Genomic DNA, 20,601 nt, shown 5'->3' with positions numbered 1-20,601 from the left:
TTCACAAATTTGATCTCGATGATTAATATTTGGTTCAGCTTTCCTGGCACTCATAGCTGAGATGACCATACCTCTTGCGTTATAGCATTGATATTGGGATCTTTCATTTCTTTGAGAATAAGAACCCGTCCTCTTGATCTCCAACCTTGACCTCTTATATTGGATCGTCCTCGATCATTTTTTTGTTCTCTCCATCCTCCACGTCCACCATAATTGCTATGTTGCTGCCTCGAATGTTTCTCGTCCACGTCGCTTCCTCCCGATTTCCTCGTCCTCGTCCTGACTTCGCTCTTGAACCTTCATCTTTCATGGATAATTTCTCAGGCTTGATCCGACTTTCACCGGACTTTTATTTCTATTTATCCTTTGCTCGTGAGCTTGGAGAGAACCCATAAGCTCATCAATAGAGATTGTGGATAGATCCTTAGATTCCTCAATAGCCACCACAATATGTTCAAATTTTGGAACAAGGGATCTAAGGATCTTTTCCATAATCCGGACATCATCTATATTTCTCCATTTCTCTTCATTTGATTACTAATAGTCCGACTCGACTAAGTAATCAGCATGACTCGTGTCTCATTCTAAGGTTTCAAATTCAGCTCTTAGAGCTTGGGCGTACCTTTTTGCTTTATCCACGCCTTGGTAGGTTTCCGAATATCCCATGCCTTTGTCGATATGGCATTCGAAATCTTCTCGAACACGATTCGTCAACTCCTTGATAGATGAGGAAGAGAGCTTTCTTATCTTTTTCTTGAATCCTTCACGCACTTTTCGGGCATCGGACAAGGCCACTTCGTAGCTGGTTCGGTGCCTTCATCAACAATCTCCCATAGATCTTGAGATCCGAGTAGTACCTTCATTTGAATGCTCCAATTATCATAATTGGACTTCGTCAATTTAGGAATCGAGGTGGATCATATTTGCCATCTCGTATCGTTGATGCTTCGATCAACTAGAATCGAACGGGGCTCGATACCACGTGTTGGTGCGCGGGGTGATGGTGTACCACTCACGGTGTATACAAGAAGAGGTGTTAAAAACAAACACCACAAAATCACTTCTCTAATAAAAAAGCTTACAAACAAATGCTACACCACTTTTCTCTCTTTCTATTTCTCTCTCCTCACCTTTAATGGCTGCCCTTTATGCTCTCTCTCTCCACTCTTCCTTTTTTTGTTGCTCACGTATGATAAAGGTGTTTCAACACCTTTATCCACTTACTCTCCTTCTCTTCTCCCACTAACTTTCTTTCTTCTCTCTAACTACACACACACCGTACAACACAACATGACTAGGCTTCCTTTATATAGACATAAAGACCGCCATTGCTGTTTCTTCAAACTTCTACAATATTTCTGTTCATACTGGACCGACTCTTGAAACCGCCTCTGATTTCTTTCTACCAGCTTCGTGAAGCTGCTACCAACTTCTACAATCTTCTTCAACGCCACCTCTATCTCTTTCTACAATCTTCTTGAAATTTCTGCAGTGTTCTACCATCTTCATGAAGCTTCGGAACTGAACCGACTTTGAGTTTGCCGACCTACAAGTCGGTGTTTGAACTTCAACATGAATTAGCTAGCTAGAGCTATATGTTATGTCACCAACAGGTGTAATTCATGAAGAAATATCCAAGTAAGGAATGAGAGAAGGAGGTGGTGGATGCAAATAGCCATGACTACTTCTGGGACGGCTTGGTGATCCACTTGGAGATGGAGGTGCTGGACGTGAGGGCCTTCCATAGATACATATCACCATGAACCCCTTACATGGCTTCTCTGCAGTTCAAGTGATCAAACACAATGCAAAGTTAGAACCCCTTTATAAGATATAAAGCAGCTGTTTATATATTTCGAAAAGAACAGAAAGCTAATTACCTTGGAGTGTTCTTGCATGGCCATGAATAAGAATTTCAGAAGATAAAAGCAAAATGAAGAGAGAGATGAGAGAGATACGCCTCATGGGATTCTGCATATTGTTGATTTGCAGTTTGATTGATTTGAAGGTCACCCAATCACTGCCATCAGATTTATAAGCGATTCCTAATAGACGAAATCAAAATGGGCAACCAATGGAACCTAAGTGTTGCTGCTTCCGGTTTTCACCCTTGTGTCGTGTTTGACTTGTGTCAAAACTAGTGTCTTCTGAGTTCGTCAACTTGCATCAAACAACTCATTTGTTTGAAACTTTGACCAGTGGACCAACATCCATGATTGCTGATTGCCATTTATGACAAAAAAAGGCGACCCCAGGAAGTCAGATTATATTACACAAAGCAGTATTTGTTTGATCAGGTAGGGATCAAGTAGCACACAGATTGAAGCTTTAAATAGAAACCAGAGAAACTACTTCGTAGAAAGCTCAGCCACTAATAAAAGGATAGAAAAACCAGATGGGTTGTTGTAGCATATCCCCACAGAACAATTGCTCTTCTGAATCTTTTGAACTACAGAGTAAGGGTTAGGTCCACCCACTAAAATTTTATTTCTATATATATTTTGAATATTTATAAATGGATTTCCTATTATTTGTGGTCCAAATGTGTTAGGAAAGCACATTATTCTTCCCTGACAAGGGCATGATCCAAACTCTCGAGAGTAACCTATCACAGAGTTAAAGAGGATAATTTCTGGTCAACACTGATGAACATTGCAGGGATCAGCAGCAGCTCAAGGAATGGCATTGGGCATTGATGATTGTAGTTAAAGGAAGATGTGTTAGATGAAGGGAAACCTAACTTTTTGTTGGTGTTTTAAGGCAGTTTTAGATGGTTTGATAAAAGGGTGGAAAACAGCTTCAGAATTAGAGATTGAGGTGCAGGAAGTCAGGTCTAATTGTGATGATCTTTTGTTTCTTGTTCCTAAATTTAGGGTGAGAACTTGGTGTTATGAGTTAATCCCAATTTTAGCTTTTGTGATTACAGGTCAAATGCGTATTTTGAAAGTATTCCTCAAGGTAGTTGTAGAATAATTAATAGTAGCATCCGGCTTTTGAACCATCCTCATGAAGGATCGTGTTAAAGCTTTGAACTCCCCACTTTATTGCCAAACTATTATCCAAAAACTAGTGAATTTCATACATTTGATTTCATCAAAAAAAATAAAAATTCATGGAGTTGCATCCCAAATGAAATGGTGAATTGGATCCCTAATTCTATGGATTATGCGTTCTAATGCAAATGCAGAATAAATGGTTTTTTTTCCCCTGTTTATTCAACATTACAAAAATCTCCCAAAGGACACATAAAGAATATACAAGGGGAAAAAAATGGGAAGAAGTGCTCAATTAGGGAGAACAATGTGCCCTCCTAACGGTTTTCAACTACATAATAGGGGTGGGTTCTACGAAGAACTCTCTAGGGTTTAAGGTCTTCATTATTTTTTAATATTTACATGTAGGCCCACGATGATCACATTGTTTTCCCCTAAACTCTCAATTAAGGGGCTAAAAAGAAGAGGAAAGACTTTCATGTAATAACAATATGGTTTTTCTTTTGGGGTAGCAGGTGAAGCCTAGAAAAGACGTCAAATTAGATGACATTTCAAATTGCATCTGAAGATTTGGAGTTGAAAGTCTATCTTCTAAGGTTGCTTTTCCACCAAAGATGTTGGACAGCAACACCAAAGCCCATCTTATCGAGTGGGTAACAAACATGGTAGTAAAAGTCATTGTTTCGGAAGTTGGCGATATGAAAACAACATATATCGAGACAAATTTTTACCAAATATCGGTTGGCAATTTATTGTTCTTTTTATCAAAGTCTCACGATTTTTGGCAATTTTTCACCAATTATAAAGGAAAGTTCGAATTCAATACGTCCTCTCTCCTTCTTTCTCCGCCATCTCGTCTCGGTTTGTTGCCACAAAGTTTGAAAAAAACAAAGGGGAGAATGTGTGATGTTAAAAATTTAAATGTGGCTCAATGTAGTTCATGTATTACACTTCTCTCAAGGCTTAACTTGTCATTCACATTACTCGTATTGTCCTTACTCTCTCACCTTGTCTTATTTACAATCATTTAAAATTCATCTTCTCTCACCTTATCTTATCTACAAGCATTTAAAATTCATCTTTTAACTTGTCTTGTTCTTATTCCCTCACATTGTCTTGTCTTCATTAATTTTTTATTTTTTAAAATGAACTAATAAAGTAAAAACTAGTTAACCATTAAGTATGAAATCCAACGAAACCTAAGTCAAATATCGCTAAAATTTCTGCAATACATTGAGGTTTCGGCAACTACTGGAACCCGACTTATCATCGACATTTCATACCCGAACAAATGGAGAAGATTGACAAGAGCAAGGCCAAATGGAGGAGGATAAGACTTTTCACTAATAAAGGGAATTGGAAATTGGGCAGGTTAAAAGAAAAAGAATGTGGTCAATTCCATTCAAGCAAGGGTGTAGTTAGGGCTAACATTGATGTGGCAATAGATAAAGAATGGCTCAATAGAAGACAAAGGTTAAGGGATCTCATCAATACAGGATTGGTAGAGTGGTAAGACCCTTACTTCTTAGTGGAGAGGTCATGGGTTCAACCTTACGAACGACAAATCTCCCTTTGAGGATGTAATCAAGGTGTACGCAAACTGGCCCGAATGAACCTTAAACACCAATAAAATAAATAAAAAAAAAAAAGGTTTAAGGGACCTCTAGAGGCTGAATGAATGAATTTTCGACCCTTTATGTTCTTATTTATCTGGTTTTCTGCGTGGCTTCATGGGCTAATAATTGATTGAATTGGGTTTCTTCAGTTTGAACCCAGAACAAAAGCTCCAAGCCATGTTGTACCACATTAGTCACTTGTAAAAAATCCAAAATAATAATATTTTTCTCTCCTGTAGATAGAAGTACATTTCATGTTGGTCATCCCTACTTGCTACATTCACTTAACATGTTAATTACTGAAACTTACAAGCTAGCTATCTCATTGTTATATTTCAACAACAGTTGTGAATGTTGATGAAGAAGAATCCAAGGGAAGAGTTGAATAAGGAGGTGGTGGAAGCTGGTAACCATCACTACTTCTGGGACGACTTGGCGATCCTTTTGGAGATGGAGGAGCTGAAGAGGACCTCCCATAGATACATATCAACCCCTTACATGGCTTCTCTGCAATTCAAATGGTCAAAAAGAACTTTTAGAACATCCACTATGTAAGATTTAATTAAAGCTGCTTCTAATAGTTGTTGTTTGTATCGTAATCATTAAATATACAGACAAAAAGCTTGGGAAAAAGAACTAGTAATAAATTACCATCAAGTGGCCTTGCTTGGCCATGGACAAGGATCTCAGAAGCTAAAAGCAAAATGAAGAGAGACATGAGAGAGATTCGTTTCATGAGATGCTGCATATTGATTTCCAGTTCAATTAGAAGAGAAGAATGAAGTTGAAGATACCTCAACCAGTTCATCAGATTTATATAGGATACCTAGTAGACTGAATCATAGATTCCCTCAATCAAAACCTCTCTCTTCTTACTTTTTCTGGGTTTCACACGTACCAGAAAATACTCGTCTTTGACCTCATCAAAATTTTTGATTTTTTTATCCTTCTGCAACTTGTTATGCAAAGCAGATCAACTGGGTTGAAGGTTTGACCGGTAAATTAGTTGCTTGTTTGGGATTTAAACCGTTAGACTGAATCAACAAATACGAGCCACCAATCAAACTCTCCCTTACCATTTCTCTGTTGACACGTAAAAAAAAAAAAGGTGAAAATCATATCAATGTTTTTGTTTTCTCACTTTGCAACTTGTAATGCATAGCTGATCATCTGGGTTCAAATTTTGACCAGTGACAAGGTTGTTGGTTTTGCATTTAAACCGTGAGATTTATTCCCACTTGTTATGTTCTTCGCTGACACTTGAACCTTGCAAGTCGTTTACCTGAAAAAAGAAAGATGAACAATGAAAAACTTGTGCACGTGCTGAGTGGGTTGGTGGGTTTAGGGCTTTTGAGTTCAACTCTTTGTCAATTGGTCAAGTTTGTCATTGTTTGATCTGGTCTAGTGACTCAAAAGAATAGAATGAGAGAAAAGTATGGAAAAAAAAACACATGAGGTTGGAATTAAGACCATTGAAGTAGAACTGTAGGACCAAAAAACAACATGGGAAAGGATGGAAACAATAAATAGAAAAGATTTGAATTCAGATCCTCTCCGTCCAGTGTTGCCTATTAGTCCAACCGCCAAATAGGTGACACGTGGATGGGTAAAATTTCAATCGTTAGATGGAAATATTCAAATGGAATTAGTCTGTCTAGAAATGGCTGAAACAGAATCAATCCGTTTTCAAAAAGTGTGATTTTTCTTCATTTAAGAGTTGTATTTTTATTAGTCTATGACTTATATCGCCCATTTGATCGGTTGATTTTTCTTCATTCAAGGTTAGATTATTTATGTTGATGATGAGACAATATCAGCGTGGTTTTAAGGAGGGTATATCTGATGGATCGTGCTTGGGAGCAGCGCTGCTCCTATCAGTACACGGTCCAAATTCAATTTGGAGTCCAGAGCAAATTTGAACCGTTGAGTGAAGTGTTCATCCAACTTTCTAGATTTGCTTTGAACTCCAAAAGGCATATGGGCCTTTGACTGCTGGGAGCAACAGTGCTCCCAAGCAAAATCAATATCTGATACGAAAACGTGATCGGAGGTTGCGTTTGTTTGCAAATGTGGGGTGTGAAAAAAATGTATATGGACCCCATGTGTAGTGGGGTGAGGGAGAAGAAAAGAAAATGAAAGGGTTTTGTGGAAAAAGTGATAGTGGTCGGTCCCCACTTTTTACTTTTTCAAACCTTTCCACAAAACCCCCCACCAAATGGTTTGGGATGGGAAAATTAGGCTGCCACATCACCAAACAAGTTTTCTTGATTCAAGGAAGCTTGTCTCTCACTTTCCCACCACAATCAATCAAACAATCTACAATTTTGAGATTTAAAGGAAAAATAAAAAATCTACACTTTTTTCAAGAATTTTCCCACCCTCCTTTTATTCCAGCAAACAAAGCCTAAGGGCATTGGACAGACATTGGCCTTAATATTCCTCAAAAAATGAATTTTTGGACTCTTACCTTTCACCTGACTAAGAGCAGATTATACATACACCCCTTGAATTTGGAGACAATTTCATTTACACCAATTTTATCACTTTCCAAAACCTTCATTTCCTTTCCTTCTCCCTCACCCCACTCACATGGGACCCCATGTTTATTTTCCCACCCCCCTTGCAACAAACGCGCCTAGGGTAGGCGCTGGCCTAATATTCCTCAAAATGAATTTTTCTACTCTACCTTTCTCTGATCAGACGATCTACCCCCTTGAATTTGGAGAGAATTCCATTTACACCCCTCAAAATTTTATTCAATTACGTTTATATTCTGTATGTTTTAACTCATATATCAAACATACCCTTATTTGATATAATAATGAGGTTGAGGGATAACTCAGCATCTATTTTATTTTCAAAATTTTCTAACTCTCTTCATTTACCCTCTTCAATTTTCAAAGAGAAAGAAAACTCAAAGAAGAAATAAAGAAGAGAGAAAGAAGAGACGAGAGTGTAAAGCTAAATCCCAGCATGCTTCCCACTCATTTTGCAGAACCCACCCTAGCTGCTAGCATCTGATATAACAACATTATTTGGAAAAATCTCACAGCATTATTTAGTATATACAGCTCAGTTCATATGTACAAGTATCATCACAGCATCATCAAGCATATACAGCTTAGTTCATATGTACAAGTACCACCAGTCCTCGTCGCATTTCATAAATCATCAAATATACAAATAAGGCACTGTCACATAGAACAGTTCTCAGCAAATGCTAGGCGACAGTATCAGCATAAAGTTGCAGGAAGGAGGAACAAATAGAACAATTAGTGATTAAAAGGCCGACCAATTATTCACAGTCTAATTACAAGAGGGGTAGATCAAAAAAAGGAGGGAAAGAGAAATTAATATATCAGTATTAGCTGTACAAAGTCGAAGCAAATTCAAACCATTCTAGGGAAGGTTCTATTTTTATCTCCATATTTTTAAAATATGTACACTTGTTTCTTCCATCATATCGGTCTGCCTGCAGATTGATCAGGAAGGAGGAGATGAATGAATTTTAGTGTCAGGTAGCATTGCCACGGTAACTATGAAATACTCGCAACCAACAGGGAGGCCATATGGGTTAGGTGGGGATGCTGATCCCAGGGACAAACGGTGGTGGATCCCTGTTTCAGAGCTGAGGTGATCAACTTGATCTATCCCGATCTCAGTTCGAACGGGTGCCGCCCTCACAGTTTTTCGTTCTATGTGCACTATCTGACCGATGATGTAAGTCGGTTTTTTTGGGAGGTGATCTGTAAATAATGCAACCGATTCTGCAGACAGAAAATAGTTAGAGCAGTTCCTGTTGATTGCCTCATAGTTCCCAGAAGTATTGATTACAAAGGCAGCAATCTCATGGAGTTCAAAACGGCCGAATGATATCTTCTCCTTGTTCACCTGTGGAGGAAAATCAACGGTCAGAAATCACATGTAAAATGCTTAGAAATGAGGAAAGAGTTGAAGATAGCGCACTCAGGTATTTTCAGCTACTGGTATGAACAAAATTGTGGGGATATAGATGATGCAATTCCCACCTTACCCTGAACCTGGGAGGGATGCACGACCTAACAACCAAAAAACCTACCAATGGACACCAAAGTAGGAATTGATGTGATGAGTTCTGTATTTGTCAACATCAATATTCAACTCTTCAAAATCAGAGGGCATGCCTAGCATAATTAAAGTACCACAATTTGGTGTCCCAAGCAAGCAACAAAACAAAGATGCTTTCAGCAAAGTAGTATGACTTCCGGAAGAGGTAGTCTTCTTTCCTCCTATTACAGAATCAGGGCATGATTCAACAAAGGTCCACCCTGCACTGAGAAGACACCCTAAGGACATTTTGTCACCATACTAATTAATTGAAATATCCATAGAGATCTTTTCCCTCCAATTCCATTTAAGACAGTTGGCAAGATGGTCTTTGGTGCTACAGTTCACCACCTTTGGTGGGACCGCAACCTTAGGAGACAAACTTCCAACTCCAGATCCTCGTATGCGATTTGGAACGCCATCTACTTTGATGTTTCAGTTAAGCCTCACTTGCTCCTCCACCACCCTGTAGCTGACACCCCAAGGAACAAGCTTATTGTTGTTACCTAGGGTCTTTCCAGCCTGCTAGTTAAAGCTTGTCACCCACCACCGCCCCCAAAAAGAGAATTAAAAAAAAAAACACCCTTATTTTCCCCTCTTTGTACATTGTTTCTCTGCCCTTTGGGGTTTTTGGTATTGATAGTTTATTCATCCCAAAAAAATCCAGAGAAATGCTGACATTTTCAATTCTCCCTGAATAAACAACTTGATAGAAGTTCTTAACCCTGCACATGGCTCAATCCATAAAAGTCACCTACGCAGGAGAACCTTTTCCCATTTCAACTAAGATTCACCCAATTACATTGGGAGGCTGAAGCACCTCTTCCACCAGTAAAAATATTAACTGTTGCAAATTCAGATCATTTCCTACCTTCTTCTCTAGGTGTAATCTGATGTTACCATTTCCAACATAATATTTATCAGAGACACATCCCTTGGTCTTTCGTTGCACATGGCTGAACAGTTCTCAAAAGACTTCCTTTAATTGTCACAATTACTAATCCTAGGTTTCTGGATTCATTTTGCTCATAACCACTAACAGTTGCACCAGGGCCCGTCCCTAATGGCTATATATTTCATACTGTATAAAAAAAGCATAAACTTTAATGAGGAACAAATTTTAATACAAACATAAAACGTAATTTGAAGTCAATAAAAATGGTTTTGGGATGACTGATCAAGTCAATATTGATATGGTGTGAATGGAATAGGATAACAATAAATGTTTCAAGTTAAAACAATTCTGACAGTTCAGGTTTCATGTTAAGTGTTGGACTTTAAAGTTTTGGAGGAGTTCGTCGGGGTGACCAAGAACCACAACTGCAGTGGTTGGATGGGGCTATAACTTGGATCACATCTAGTACTGGGTAATAGGATAAATGCAGTCCAAATCTTGGAAGGGTTCTCACTGTTAGACGCGCAGAATTCAGATTAGAAGTCGGTGCCTGTTAGCAAACTTCAAGATTCAAAAAGGCGCCAGATTTACCGACGATGTGACCCAGAGATAGAGGTGATGTGATGGTCAGAACAGACTGAGAAAAAATTCACAGAAAAGTTGTGTCTTCTAGAATACTATTGTAGAGTTGCAGTCTTTAATGGCAACAGCTTCTTTTAGTGTGAAACCTGAAGAAAAACCCTTGCTGGTGAAGGTGAATCTTTAACTTAGTCAAAAGGCAGCTTGGGTACCTTTAAGCTTCTCACCAACAGTAGCCAACTGATTCCACACTCCCAGCAGCAGCTTGGATGTTAAACACCAAAATCTAACAACAGCTTGGACTAGAAATACTAACAAGGAAGAATACTCGAACGCTCAAGAGAAGAAGGCAGCAGGAGCTCTCTTTCAGCCAAATTCGATTGATTAGTCAACTTTACTCTTCCCACAATGGAGGTATTGATAGGACCTTACTCAGCCAATTGCAAGTCCTAATTTATACAAAGGAAAAGCCAAAATGTAACACAGCCTCCAAACAGATTCAGAGGCTGTGTGAGTCCTAATTAAGTGCTAATTAAGTCATGCGACATTTTAAGTGAGCACCTGACTTAATAAAAAAATTAATTAAATCATTGAGCCACTGATTCGACTGGAAAATTGAGAGGACCAAAAAATAAAGAAAGGGAAGTTTTGTACTCAACTCAAATACCCATGTTTTAGGTTAAGTTGGCCAAACACAATGCAAACCCATGTAACAAACAGCTGAACGTATACAGATACATCGACTGTAGGTTGATTCCAAGGAAAAGTAGCCCCATTTGGTACTAGTCCTTGATAGGAACCTTCAATTCACTATGGAATTCAATAGCAAACAGAGGAAATTCACAAAATAGAGCTGGTTTTAATGGTGCCAGTCAAACCCAACACTTCATGGTGCCCTCAGCCAGAGGCTGCCCCTAATTCACTCACATAACCATTGATACCCTCTCCACTCAATTTCCCCCCTATTTATTACCCCTCAACTAACCCTAATACTCTCTCTCCTCCACATGGAGTCATCCTAGGGCCCTAACAGTCCTGCATCAACTCTCTCTTGAAATTGAATTTTATAGCGATGTTGCCTGAACAGACTTCTAGTCATTTGTTTCATTTGTTAACATGGGGACTGTACTCTTCTAGGCATGGAGTTCTTTCCTAAAAGAACCAAAATCACCTGATAAACTCTATATGCTCGACTTCAAAATCAGCAATCATGATTATGGGGTCTTCCTTGCTCAAGATCTCTGTAATGCTATCTTCAGCTTTGTCTGTTCTGATCCCTTCAACTTGGACTTCTTCAACAATCCGATTGAGGGATCATCAGATTAACCTTGTAAATGCTAATGTTATCATTTAGTGTGTTTTTACACACTTCATCAGCATGGGCAACATCTTGAATGTTGAAATTTTTCTATGGAGTGCTATCAACCACCACTTTGTCTTCCATGATTTCAGCTGTATTTTCCGTTGTTTGTTGAGGCTAATTAGGAAAGCATATTACTTTTCTGCAAGTTTGTTCCACCTCTCATCTGTCCTGTCTTATCTAGCCTTAAGCCAGGGTCTGCCACATTCATCTAACGCTCTAATACCACTTAAGGTAGTCTTAGTTTGATAGGAGATCAACAGGAGCCAATTGAACCAGCTTGAGCTCGAACTACGGCTGTTATGGGCAGGATTATCCCAGAAATCGATAAAAGTGTTTGGCTTGGGACTTTAATTGGTACACTGATTTTGGAGTTCAATGTTGATAGTGTGGGGCCATTGGATGAAACTAGTTATGCCTCACAATGTACATGTTAGTTCAATGAGATTTCATGATTCCTGTCGGGTTGAGATGGCTAGGGTTTTTATGGCATTATAATGGGGTAACACAAATAGGCATTGGGATGACTAATTAACCCATGATTGATGAGGTGTGGATGAAATAGGATAACAACGGATTGCTTCAGGTCTGAAACAATTTTGATGTTAGAAATAAGTCCCTTGAAGAATCGAGGGTTTAGGGTTTGGCGGGTGTTTGTGAGTTAACCAAGAACTAGGCTTTAGTGGTTGGACGGGTTTGTGAGTTGGATCATACCTAATATTGGATATAGGGTGTATCATGTATGTGATCCAAATCTTGGAAGGTCCAAACGCTTAGATGGGCAGAATTTAGAAATTAATGCTACTTAAAGAATTTGAAAATTCAAAAAAGGGGCTGGATCTAGGATATGAGATATCGGATGTGGTCAGTTTTGGATCAACACTAGGGCAATGGTGGTGATGATGTGGTCCAAAGATGGAGGTGATGCAATGGTCAGTTGGGCCAGGCAGAAGAATCATAAAAGACCACATTACTAGAAGATTCTGTCGTGGAGTTGCAGTTGTTAATGGCAGCAGATGTTTAAGTCAGAAACTTGAAGAAAATCTTGATGGTAAAAGTGGCTATTGAACCTAGTTGAAGAGGAGCTCGATGATAACCTTCTGGCTTCTCACCGACAAGGAATCAACTGATTCCACAGTCCAAAGAGCAGCTTGAAAAACCAAGGTTGCTACCAACAGCTAAGACTTGAAATACTACATAATGAAGAACATTCTCACGCAGGAGAGGAGCAAGCAGTAGCAGTAGCAGCAGCAGCAGCTTTGTTGTGCAAAATTCAACTAAACTAGTCTGGTTTAGTTTTTATAGGATGAGGGTATTGATGGGACTTTAAATTAGCCAATTACAAGTCCCACTTGGAAAGGAAAAGTCAAAATATAACACAGCCTTCTAACCAATATGTCAGAGCCTGTTGGAGTCCTCCTTAAGTGCTAATTAGTCATGTGACTTTTCAGTGAGCACATGACTTAAAATAAATCAAAGCCTACTTCACTTCAGTTGAACCAACACTAAATTGGTTCAACAAAAAATTAGGAGGACCGAAAATCACAAAAAGTTGAAAAATAAAGAATAAAAAGCATGGAAAATGTTCGTACTTGACTTAATTACCCATGATTTAGGTCCATTAAGTTGGCCAAATACAATGCAAATCAATGGAACGAAGGCCCACCACATATAAATACATCAACCCTAGGTTGATTCCAAGGAAAAGTAGCCCAATTTGGTGGTGGACCTGCATCACAAATGAAATGAAGACAAGATTGAAAAGCAAAATTATAAGGTAGTGAGTTTAGAAACATCCAGTTAGCAATGTGGCTCACCAATTGGAGGTCGCTGATAGACTCAGCCAGATCAATGAGATACTAGGATATATTATTTATTCATCCAAAAAAAATAAAAAAAGTAAAATAAACAGGGTAGCCCCTGGGGCATAAACTCAGGTCCTTCATTTAGTTTTTGCTACAATTGAAATTAAACTACTTCAAAAAAATTGGACAAGGTCTGACCTGCTTCTCAAGTCGATGCTTTGCATATAGGCTTTTGACCAATTCTTTCTTCTCTTCCAATTCCTTTGTAAGTTGTGCATGTGAAACTTCAGCCCTTGAGCAACTGTCCAACAGCTCTGCACGGTGTCGAGACAGAAAACCCACTTTGTCTGCAAGGACCCGGATACATGTTCGGAACTCCACAATGAAATCATCGTCATTGTCAACAGCAGAACTGAAGACATAACAAAGCCAAAAATTGATAATTTAATTAAATCCATCTCAAACATCTCAAGCATCTCAAGCCAAGAGATAAACAGAATACAACATGGCTCTTTCACAATTACAAGTCGAAACGAAGTCCAACAAAGTCCCAAAAAGAAAAAGAAAAACGTTTCCGCAAGTTTCAAATGATTAATCACGACAAGATAAAAGTCATATTTCTAAAACGTACAAGGCCATAACCACCATAGAAAGAATGCAGCAACAGAATACATCAAATCAGCAGAGATAAGAATTTCAGAAGCACGCGAACTTAAAACTGAGAAAATCTAGAGCCTCATAAACCTTAGTACCTAACTATGGGAAGTTTTCAAAGTCAATAACTTACTTGGCCAATGACAGAGCCAAAGTACGCAAAGAATCAGAAAAATTAGCAACTCCCCCCGTTGCAGTAATGCAGTTCCGAAGCCTTTCAAAAAGGCCCCGCATTTTCACAGCAGATGCACGCAGTGCACTGTACTCTGAGGCCCTTCTGTCAGCAGCACAAAGATGTGTATGGGCTTCCTCTCTTGCTTCATGTAGGCAATTTTCCAAGTGAGCACAATTCATCTGTTCACAGAATAAATATATCAATTTAAGTACCAATAACTACAGTATCTCAAACGACTTCCAGAAAAGTGTCCTCGTATTAATACTAACACAACTCATAGTTCTTCAAACACTTACCAACGAAACCCAACATTCAACAATATCAGCAAATGGAAACTAAAAACTCCTGAGTAGACTATTCAGAATCAAAATTAATTCAAGGAAACTCAGATTGACTCGAGAAAGAAAACCAACTCAATCTCCTAATTGACACCAACAAGTCCAATAAAATAGATTTCTAATTAATATAGATCAACCATAAGGATAAAATACCACAAACATCCTACCGACCCGAAGACCCAAATTGGACCTAGTTTATCTCTGTGCCATTGAGAATCAGTTCATACCCAAAAGTTACAAGGGAAGGTTGCATAACTCTTCTATATGAATATCGGGATCAACCCAAGAATCAATTGGCAAAAACTCCAGGGTCATAAGGGAATTATATTATCGGAAGGCCAAAATCTGTATGGAATTGGGATAAACTAGATAACAGAGAAATCAATTCACATACTGTGGTTACAAGTATAAAATCATCAGAATTTTAAGGTAACCAGGGTAATGATATGGTGGTGACAAGCAAATATATCCTAAATGTTTTTTTTCCCCTCCTAGGTTTATATCAAACATCAAGAAATATACCCAAAGAAAACTAGATGTGGAAAATAGAATCTAAGATCCACCTTCTGCAAATTTGTCAAAGTTTAATTTTTGGAGAAAGTCTCAACCTCAGAACCATAACTCATCCAGGTGAAATTTTTAATACCAACCAAATCAACCAGAAAATGGAAGCCCAGATCATCAAAAAGTACCTGAGATTCATCTAACAATTTACGGTTGATTTCCAGTTCTCTCTTCAGATTGTCTACCTCCTCTAAAGCAGCTTCAAGTTTGGTTTCAGTCTCACTGCACTGATTTGACTTTTCTGCAAGTGCATTCTGTAGTTCCAATACAAGATTAGCCCCTACATTAGATGCTGAATCTTGCTCAACTGCAGTTTGACCAGGCAACATGTTCAGGGGTTCCAATGTGGTCTCAGCAGTCGAGCTGTTTGATAATGGCACCAACTGCCCCACTGTCCTCTCATGTCCTGCTTTATCCCCTGCTTCCAGTTCATCCCGATGTGGCTCCAACATGGATGAATCCAATGCAGCGTTTTGCATTCCCAAAGAATCAGCCATATTTTCATCCACACCTTCACGTCCTCTGCTAGATTGTCGTTGAAGCTCCTCCGGTTTGGATTCCAATAAAGCCGATGTGCATGAGAGTTCTTCCATGGGTTCACTAGAGATGTAAGGCATCTGAGCTTCTCCATCACCTGATATCTCTGATTTGCAGTCATCAGCCTTCACAGATGAGTGGCCAAACTCAGAGGCATCCTTTCCACCTGAAAGCTTCTGCCCTTGCATATATTGATCAGATAATCTCTGCTCCAGCTCTTGAATGCGCTTCTCATAAGACAAACATTGCATCTGCTTCGTCTTTAGCATTGACTGAAGATGTTTGCCATACTCATCTTTCAGCTGCAAGGCTTCTTCTGTCTTCTCCACTGCATTCTTCAGTACGCTGTCCAACTTACTGTCATCAAGTGACACAAATTCCATTACAGGACTAAAAGAACAAATCTGGGCTATTGCAGAAGCAAGTTCAGCTTTCAGTCTTGCATTTTCAACTTCAATTTTGCTCGTTCCAGCAATTTCTACTGACTCACAGCCCTCAAGAAGGACATCAGAGTCCCATTTCTCAGATGACTCTATAGTATTTCCTTCTCCCTCAGCTAAGCTGGAAGCATCACTTGATGTTGCCATTGAACCCTTTTGTGTTTTATGCCTATCACCTTTGGAAGAATATCCAACCAAATATTCAGGAGCATAACGGTCAACATCAGGCATATCAATATCAAGCAAATCAATGTCAAAAGGAGCTATATTGACATCACACTGATTTGGAGTATCAAACAACCCCATGGATGCTAATATATCCCGAGGAATGAAGGCATTATGTGCTTTTAAAAACTCCTCTCGTCTTCTAACCTCAACCTCTCTCTTAGTTGCAAGCTTTTCTGCCAATTGTCCAGCCATGCCCATGTAAAGCTTCATCGAAGCTTTCCTCCGCACCACTTCTGCAAGACATGCCCTGTATGCTGGCCCAATTCCACGTAATAATTTTAGATCTTCAAAATGATCATCTTGTCGTGCCATTGCCTCTTTGAAAGCAGGAAATTGTAGACGGATATCTCTGATCATAAATTGAACATAAGCTATCTTTTGCATGCTATTATGCACAAAGAGGTTCATGTCATTCTTTTTATCCATGCAGAGATCAAGCAGCTTTGAGATCGAATGATCACATGCCCTCATTTTTGGTAAATGATGCTTGTCATGGACATCATACATTGGACCCAGAGCTGAAACAGCATCATGAGGACGGAGGGAAGCAGATAACTGGCAGCTCAGACAATCATCAACCAGTTTCTTCACAGTGTTGACATCCTTGCTGCAGGGAAGCAGATAAAATAAATTTCACATAGGGGGAAAAAATTGCAATATCATTCAAGAACCGCCGATGCATGTTGAGGCAGCAGTACCTAATATGGACAATGCAATGTATTACAATCCAAGTACTTAATCATATCAATAGCTTCCCCACCCCTCCTCTATTTCTTTTATTCCCGCTTTCTCCCATTTGTATTGCACAATGCATCACAAACCAACTACCTGAACACATGTAGCAGCCCCCTTCACCCCCCCCCCCACCCCAAAAAAATAAAAAAATAAAAATAGAACTCTTATCTCTACTTTAATCAGCAAGAAAGGAAATTTTATTATGGTTAAATAAATAAAATAAAACTCTTATCTCTACTTTAATCAGCAAGAAAGGATGGTAACAAAATGAAGTACAGTGAAATACAAAATGATACTTTTCAAAGAATATTTTAATCACTTAACAAGGTAGAATATTAGTGCAAAGAAAGGGAGCCAAGTGAAATGCAACATCCACACTTCAGAGGAAAGCATAACTGAATGAGGCAGCAACCACCCCATTCTTACAAAGCAGAATGCACAAAGAAGCATCTAGACAACAACCAAATCTGAGGAAAAATGAGTAAAACAGGGTTTACTGTGACCTGAAAATAATAGGACCAGTGCGTGGAGAGGTGTAGGAAGTACAATAACTTAACAGTATCCATAGCAGTGGTTAGCACGTCACAGAATCTCATTATATGTAATTTGAATTAATAGGATACAAATATCTATCCAAGAAATCCAAAATACCACCACCATGAAAAGAAATGAAAATGGTAAAGGCAAAGTAGCCATAGGGCACGAGAGAGACTACCATATAACAACCCTCAATGAACTTCTATTAGTTCTGTCTCATTAAATCTTCTTTAGTTTCTACTCTAGTGCACAGGAAGTTGCCTAAAAGATGAAGAGAAAGAAAGACCCATAACAGCCATGCGCATTCATCTACTGATTGGTGATATGAAACAGGGGATCCCCCTTGGAAAATTTTCCAAATTTAACTCTCAAGGCAATGAGATTACTGTTGATGTACAAAACCACTTCATAGTGATTTCTGCAATCCTCAAATAATCCCTTTAGAGCTAGATTTACACATTTAACTTTTGACGAACCCATATTATCCCTCACGAGTAAATCCTTCATAGGGGTACAAAAATAATTGACATGTGCACTGAAAATGGAGAGCAAAACTCCAGGATCAACATATATTAATATATTGGTGGCAGAATGATTGTGTAAAAATCCTCAGGGGTCAACAGAAAAACTTCTAGCCACCTCTTTTAATTCAGTAGCAGTTTGAAAACCATTTAGAAAAATATTTCAACCTAAGCAAATACTTAACCAAGAACACATTAAAAAAATATCCTTTATTTGTTTATTTATTTGGGAGGGTGGTAGGTGTGTTCTTGAAACAGCCTAAAATTTTGGACACCAAGAGAGAGGAGCAAATGTGAACTGCAAGATCAGTGAAGAACAATTTTCTGTGAATTCCTTCAAAACTACCCACTGTACAGCAGCTACAGGGATCTCAAGGGATAAAATTTTGCTATCACGGAAAAGAAGATGGCAGTAGATGCCCCAAAACCTAATATGTTTGTGGTTCCACCAACATACGGGAAGCTTGCAGTTTTAGGATTTAAGAACAAACAAAGCCTACCTCTAAAGATGCCACAAGTTTGGAATCAGCAAAGGCACAAAAATTTCAGCATGCCACCGCTATTAAAATTTATTAATTGAACAAGATACACGAATAGATTCGAGAAACCAACCTCAGAGACTGCCTTATACTCTCTTGCTCCTTGAGATACCGCTGATGGTCTTTTATCATCAACTCCAAATCCCTTATAGTAGTTGAAACCTTACTGGAATAGAGTTCCTCAACCCGCCGCTTCAGTTCATTGAACATCTGCTTTAATTGCATAACTTTGGCTTCAAATTGCTTGTGTGAATTGCTACAATTATCAGCCCACTTCCGTAAATTCTCCTCCTTCACAAAATCAAGCAAGCACTTCCTTGTTTGCGTCTGCAAAGCTGGATGGATTTTGCAAGACCTTAGTCTCTCTATATCTCTCCCCACATTTGCCAAGAGATCCGAATGGTAGCGATGCTGCTGCGCGTAACACTTCATGAAGTCCATGTACATCTGGTCGATCATTCGATAGAAATAGTCCATGTTAGCCTTGGCAGTCTCTAGAGCCCTCTCTTGCACCTTCTGCTCTACAAGAAGCCTCTCACAATCCTTGAACTTCAATAGGGTGCAAGAGAATATAGCATTCCCACGTTGATAATGATATCTAAACTGCCTATCATACGAAGGCAACGCCTTGAGAGCAGGGTCAGTAGCATCATCCAGAGGATGGGGGTCCTGATTAGAGGAAGGCAATGGAGGTTCCTTGATCTGGTGGATATCGATTTGTTCCCTTGGAGGTGGTGGCGAATCGCTAAGCATTCGAGCTCGGTTGAAGACGAAAACTTCGCGGCCATCGCTAGGGAGCTTGTACGCCGACAAGGGCCGTTGAGGTTCAAGCTTCGTATGCTTCATCTCCTGGCAGAAGAGAACTTGATCGCTTAATTGAATTCCTGATACTGACTCTAAGTATCGCTGAACTGTTTCAACAGCAGTAGATTCATCACAGTCAAGATCGAAATTCCGACCGTTCTCAACTATCCGAACAAGAAGCACCCTTCCAGGTACAAATTCCTCCATAACATTAGAACTCATCTTCAACCCGAATTGGGAAATCTATCTGCTACACCCACAAAAGCGGAAATGACCCAATTCACAGAAACAATCGAAACTCAAAAAAATTGCAAACTTTTTCTTTTATATCTGCACCCAAAACGAATTCCAACCTCCACCATCTCTGAAATTCTAATCAACGAGTACGGAAGAAGAAATTTTGTTCCTCAGCAGAGCACAACAGCCTTTAAATCTCCAATAACACCCTAACGGTCAAAAACCCAAGAGATGATTTCATTAAAACTCAACATCCGCAAACCCACCCTATCATAAATCAAACCCTAGCTCCACATTTTCCGTCTTTACTTGTACCACCGCATACAGACCAATTCCTTTACCCAAACCCACAAGATAGAGATATAACCAGAATATTTTTGTGAGAAATGTAAAACCTAGCAACAGAATCACGTAACCAAAGGGAACCCTGCGAAGATATCTCTCCCAAAACTTCTGTAAAATCCAAACCCCTAATTTTCTTTTAATTTTTTTCTGAAAATATCCACGAAACTTCCAACAGCCAACGAAGGAAATGATCCAAGTCTACGACAGTTGAAACCGATTACGTGTGGAATAAAATCACCGAAATAAGCCAGAAACCATCATCAAAAACCCTAATTGAAGTGATATTTTCACCCTAAATTCCCGGAAAGGATTTTTCTTTGATTTATCTTTTATATAATTAATCACAACGGAACCTTTTGCGGCAAGTAAACAAACCCGCAGAAGAAGAACTCTCCTTCCTTCACAGCAAACAAGGAGGAAAGAAGGAAAGAACGAAACACGGAGACGGAGATGAACGAGATGGAATCTTTGTTTCATTTATCCATTATATTATCTCTCTCCTCAGAACCAACCAATTAAAATAGCACACGTGTTTGTAAAAATATCGAGGTTGTTAATTTTGTTAGAGTCCACAATCCACTTAGATGGTTACGTGAGAAATAAGTTAAAAAAA

The 20,601-nt window shown here is 39.0% G+C and overlaps 1 protein-coding gene across 1 annotated transcript; it reads right to left on the bottom strand.

Moving 5' to 3' along the window:
• Positions 1 to 7,590: 7,590 nt before the first annotated feature.
• On the bottom strand, positions 7,591 to 20,426 carry LOC149021813 (autophagy-related protein 11-like). The gene is made up of 5 exons (XM_089149992.1): positions 18,676 to 20,426; positions 15,194 to 16,877; positions 14,122 to 14,342; positions 13,533 to 13,746; positions 7,591 to 8,500 (listed from the first exon to the last, which is right to left on the bottom strand). The coding sequence occupies exons 1-5, from the start codon at positions 19,626 to 19,628 to the stop codon at positions 8,093 to 8,095; spliced, it is 3,480 nt and encodes a 1,159-aa protein (XP_089006118.1). The 5' UTR covers positions 19,629 to 20,426; the 3' UTR covers positions 7,591 to 8,092.
• Positions 20,427 to 20,601: the final 175 nt, after the last annotated feature.

Source organism: Hakea prostrata, chromosome 3 (genome assembly GCF_041222555.1).
Source record: "Hakea prostrata isolate BN-2017 chromosome 3, UWA_Hpros_2, whole genome shotgun sequence".
In the NCBI taxonomy this organism is placed as follows: domain Eukaryota; kingdom Viridiplantae; phylum Streptophyta; class Magnoliopsida; order Proteales; family Proteaceae; genus Hakea; species Hakea prostrata.
The sequence above is the reverse complement of the archived record's forward strand: the minus strand, read 5'-3'. Positions and strand labels throughout refer to the sequence as shown.

What these genes read in the sequence shown, in the direction of transcription:
- LOC149021813 (XM_089149992.1), bottom strand. Translation starts at nt 19,628, where the DNA reads ATGAGTTCTAATGTTATGGAGGAATTTGTACCTGGAAGGGTGCTTCTT. An exon ending in AATTGTTAGATGAATCTCAG is followed by an intron (nt 14,343 to 15,193) that starts GTACTTTTTGAT and finishes TTCTGTGAACAG; the next exon opens with ATGAATTGTGCTCACTTGGA. An exon ending in TTGGCTCTGTCATTGGCCAA is followed by an intron (nt 13,747 to 14,121) that starts GTAAGTTATTGA and finishes TTATGTCTTCAG; the next exon opens with TTCTGCTGTTGACAATGACG.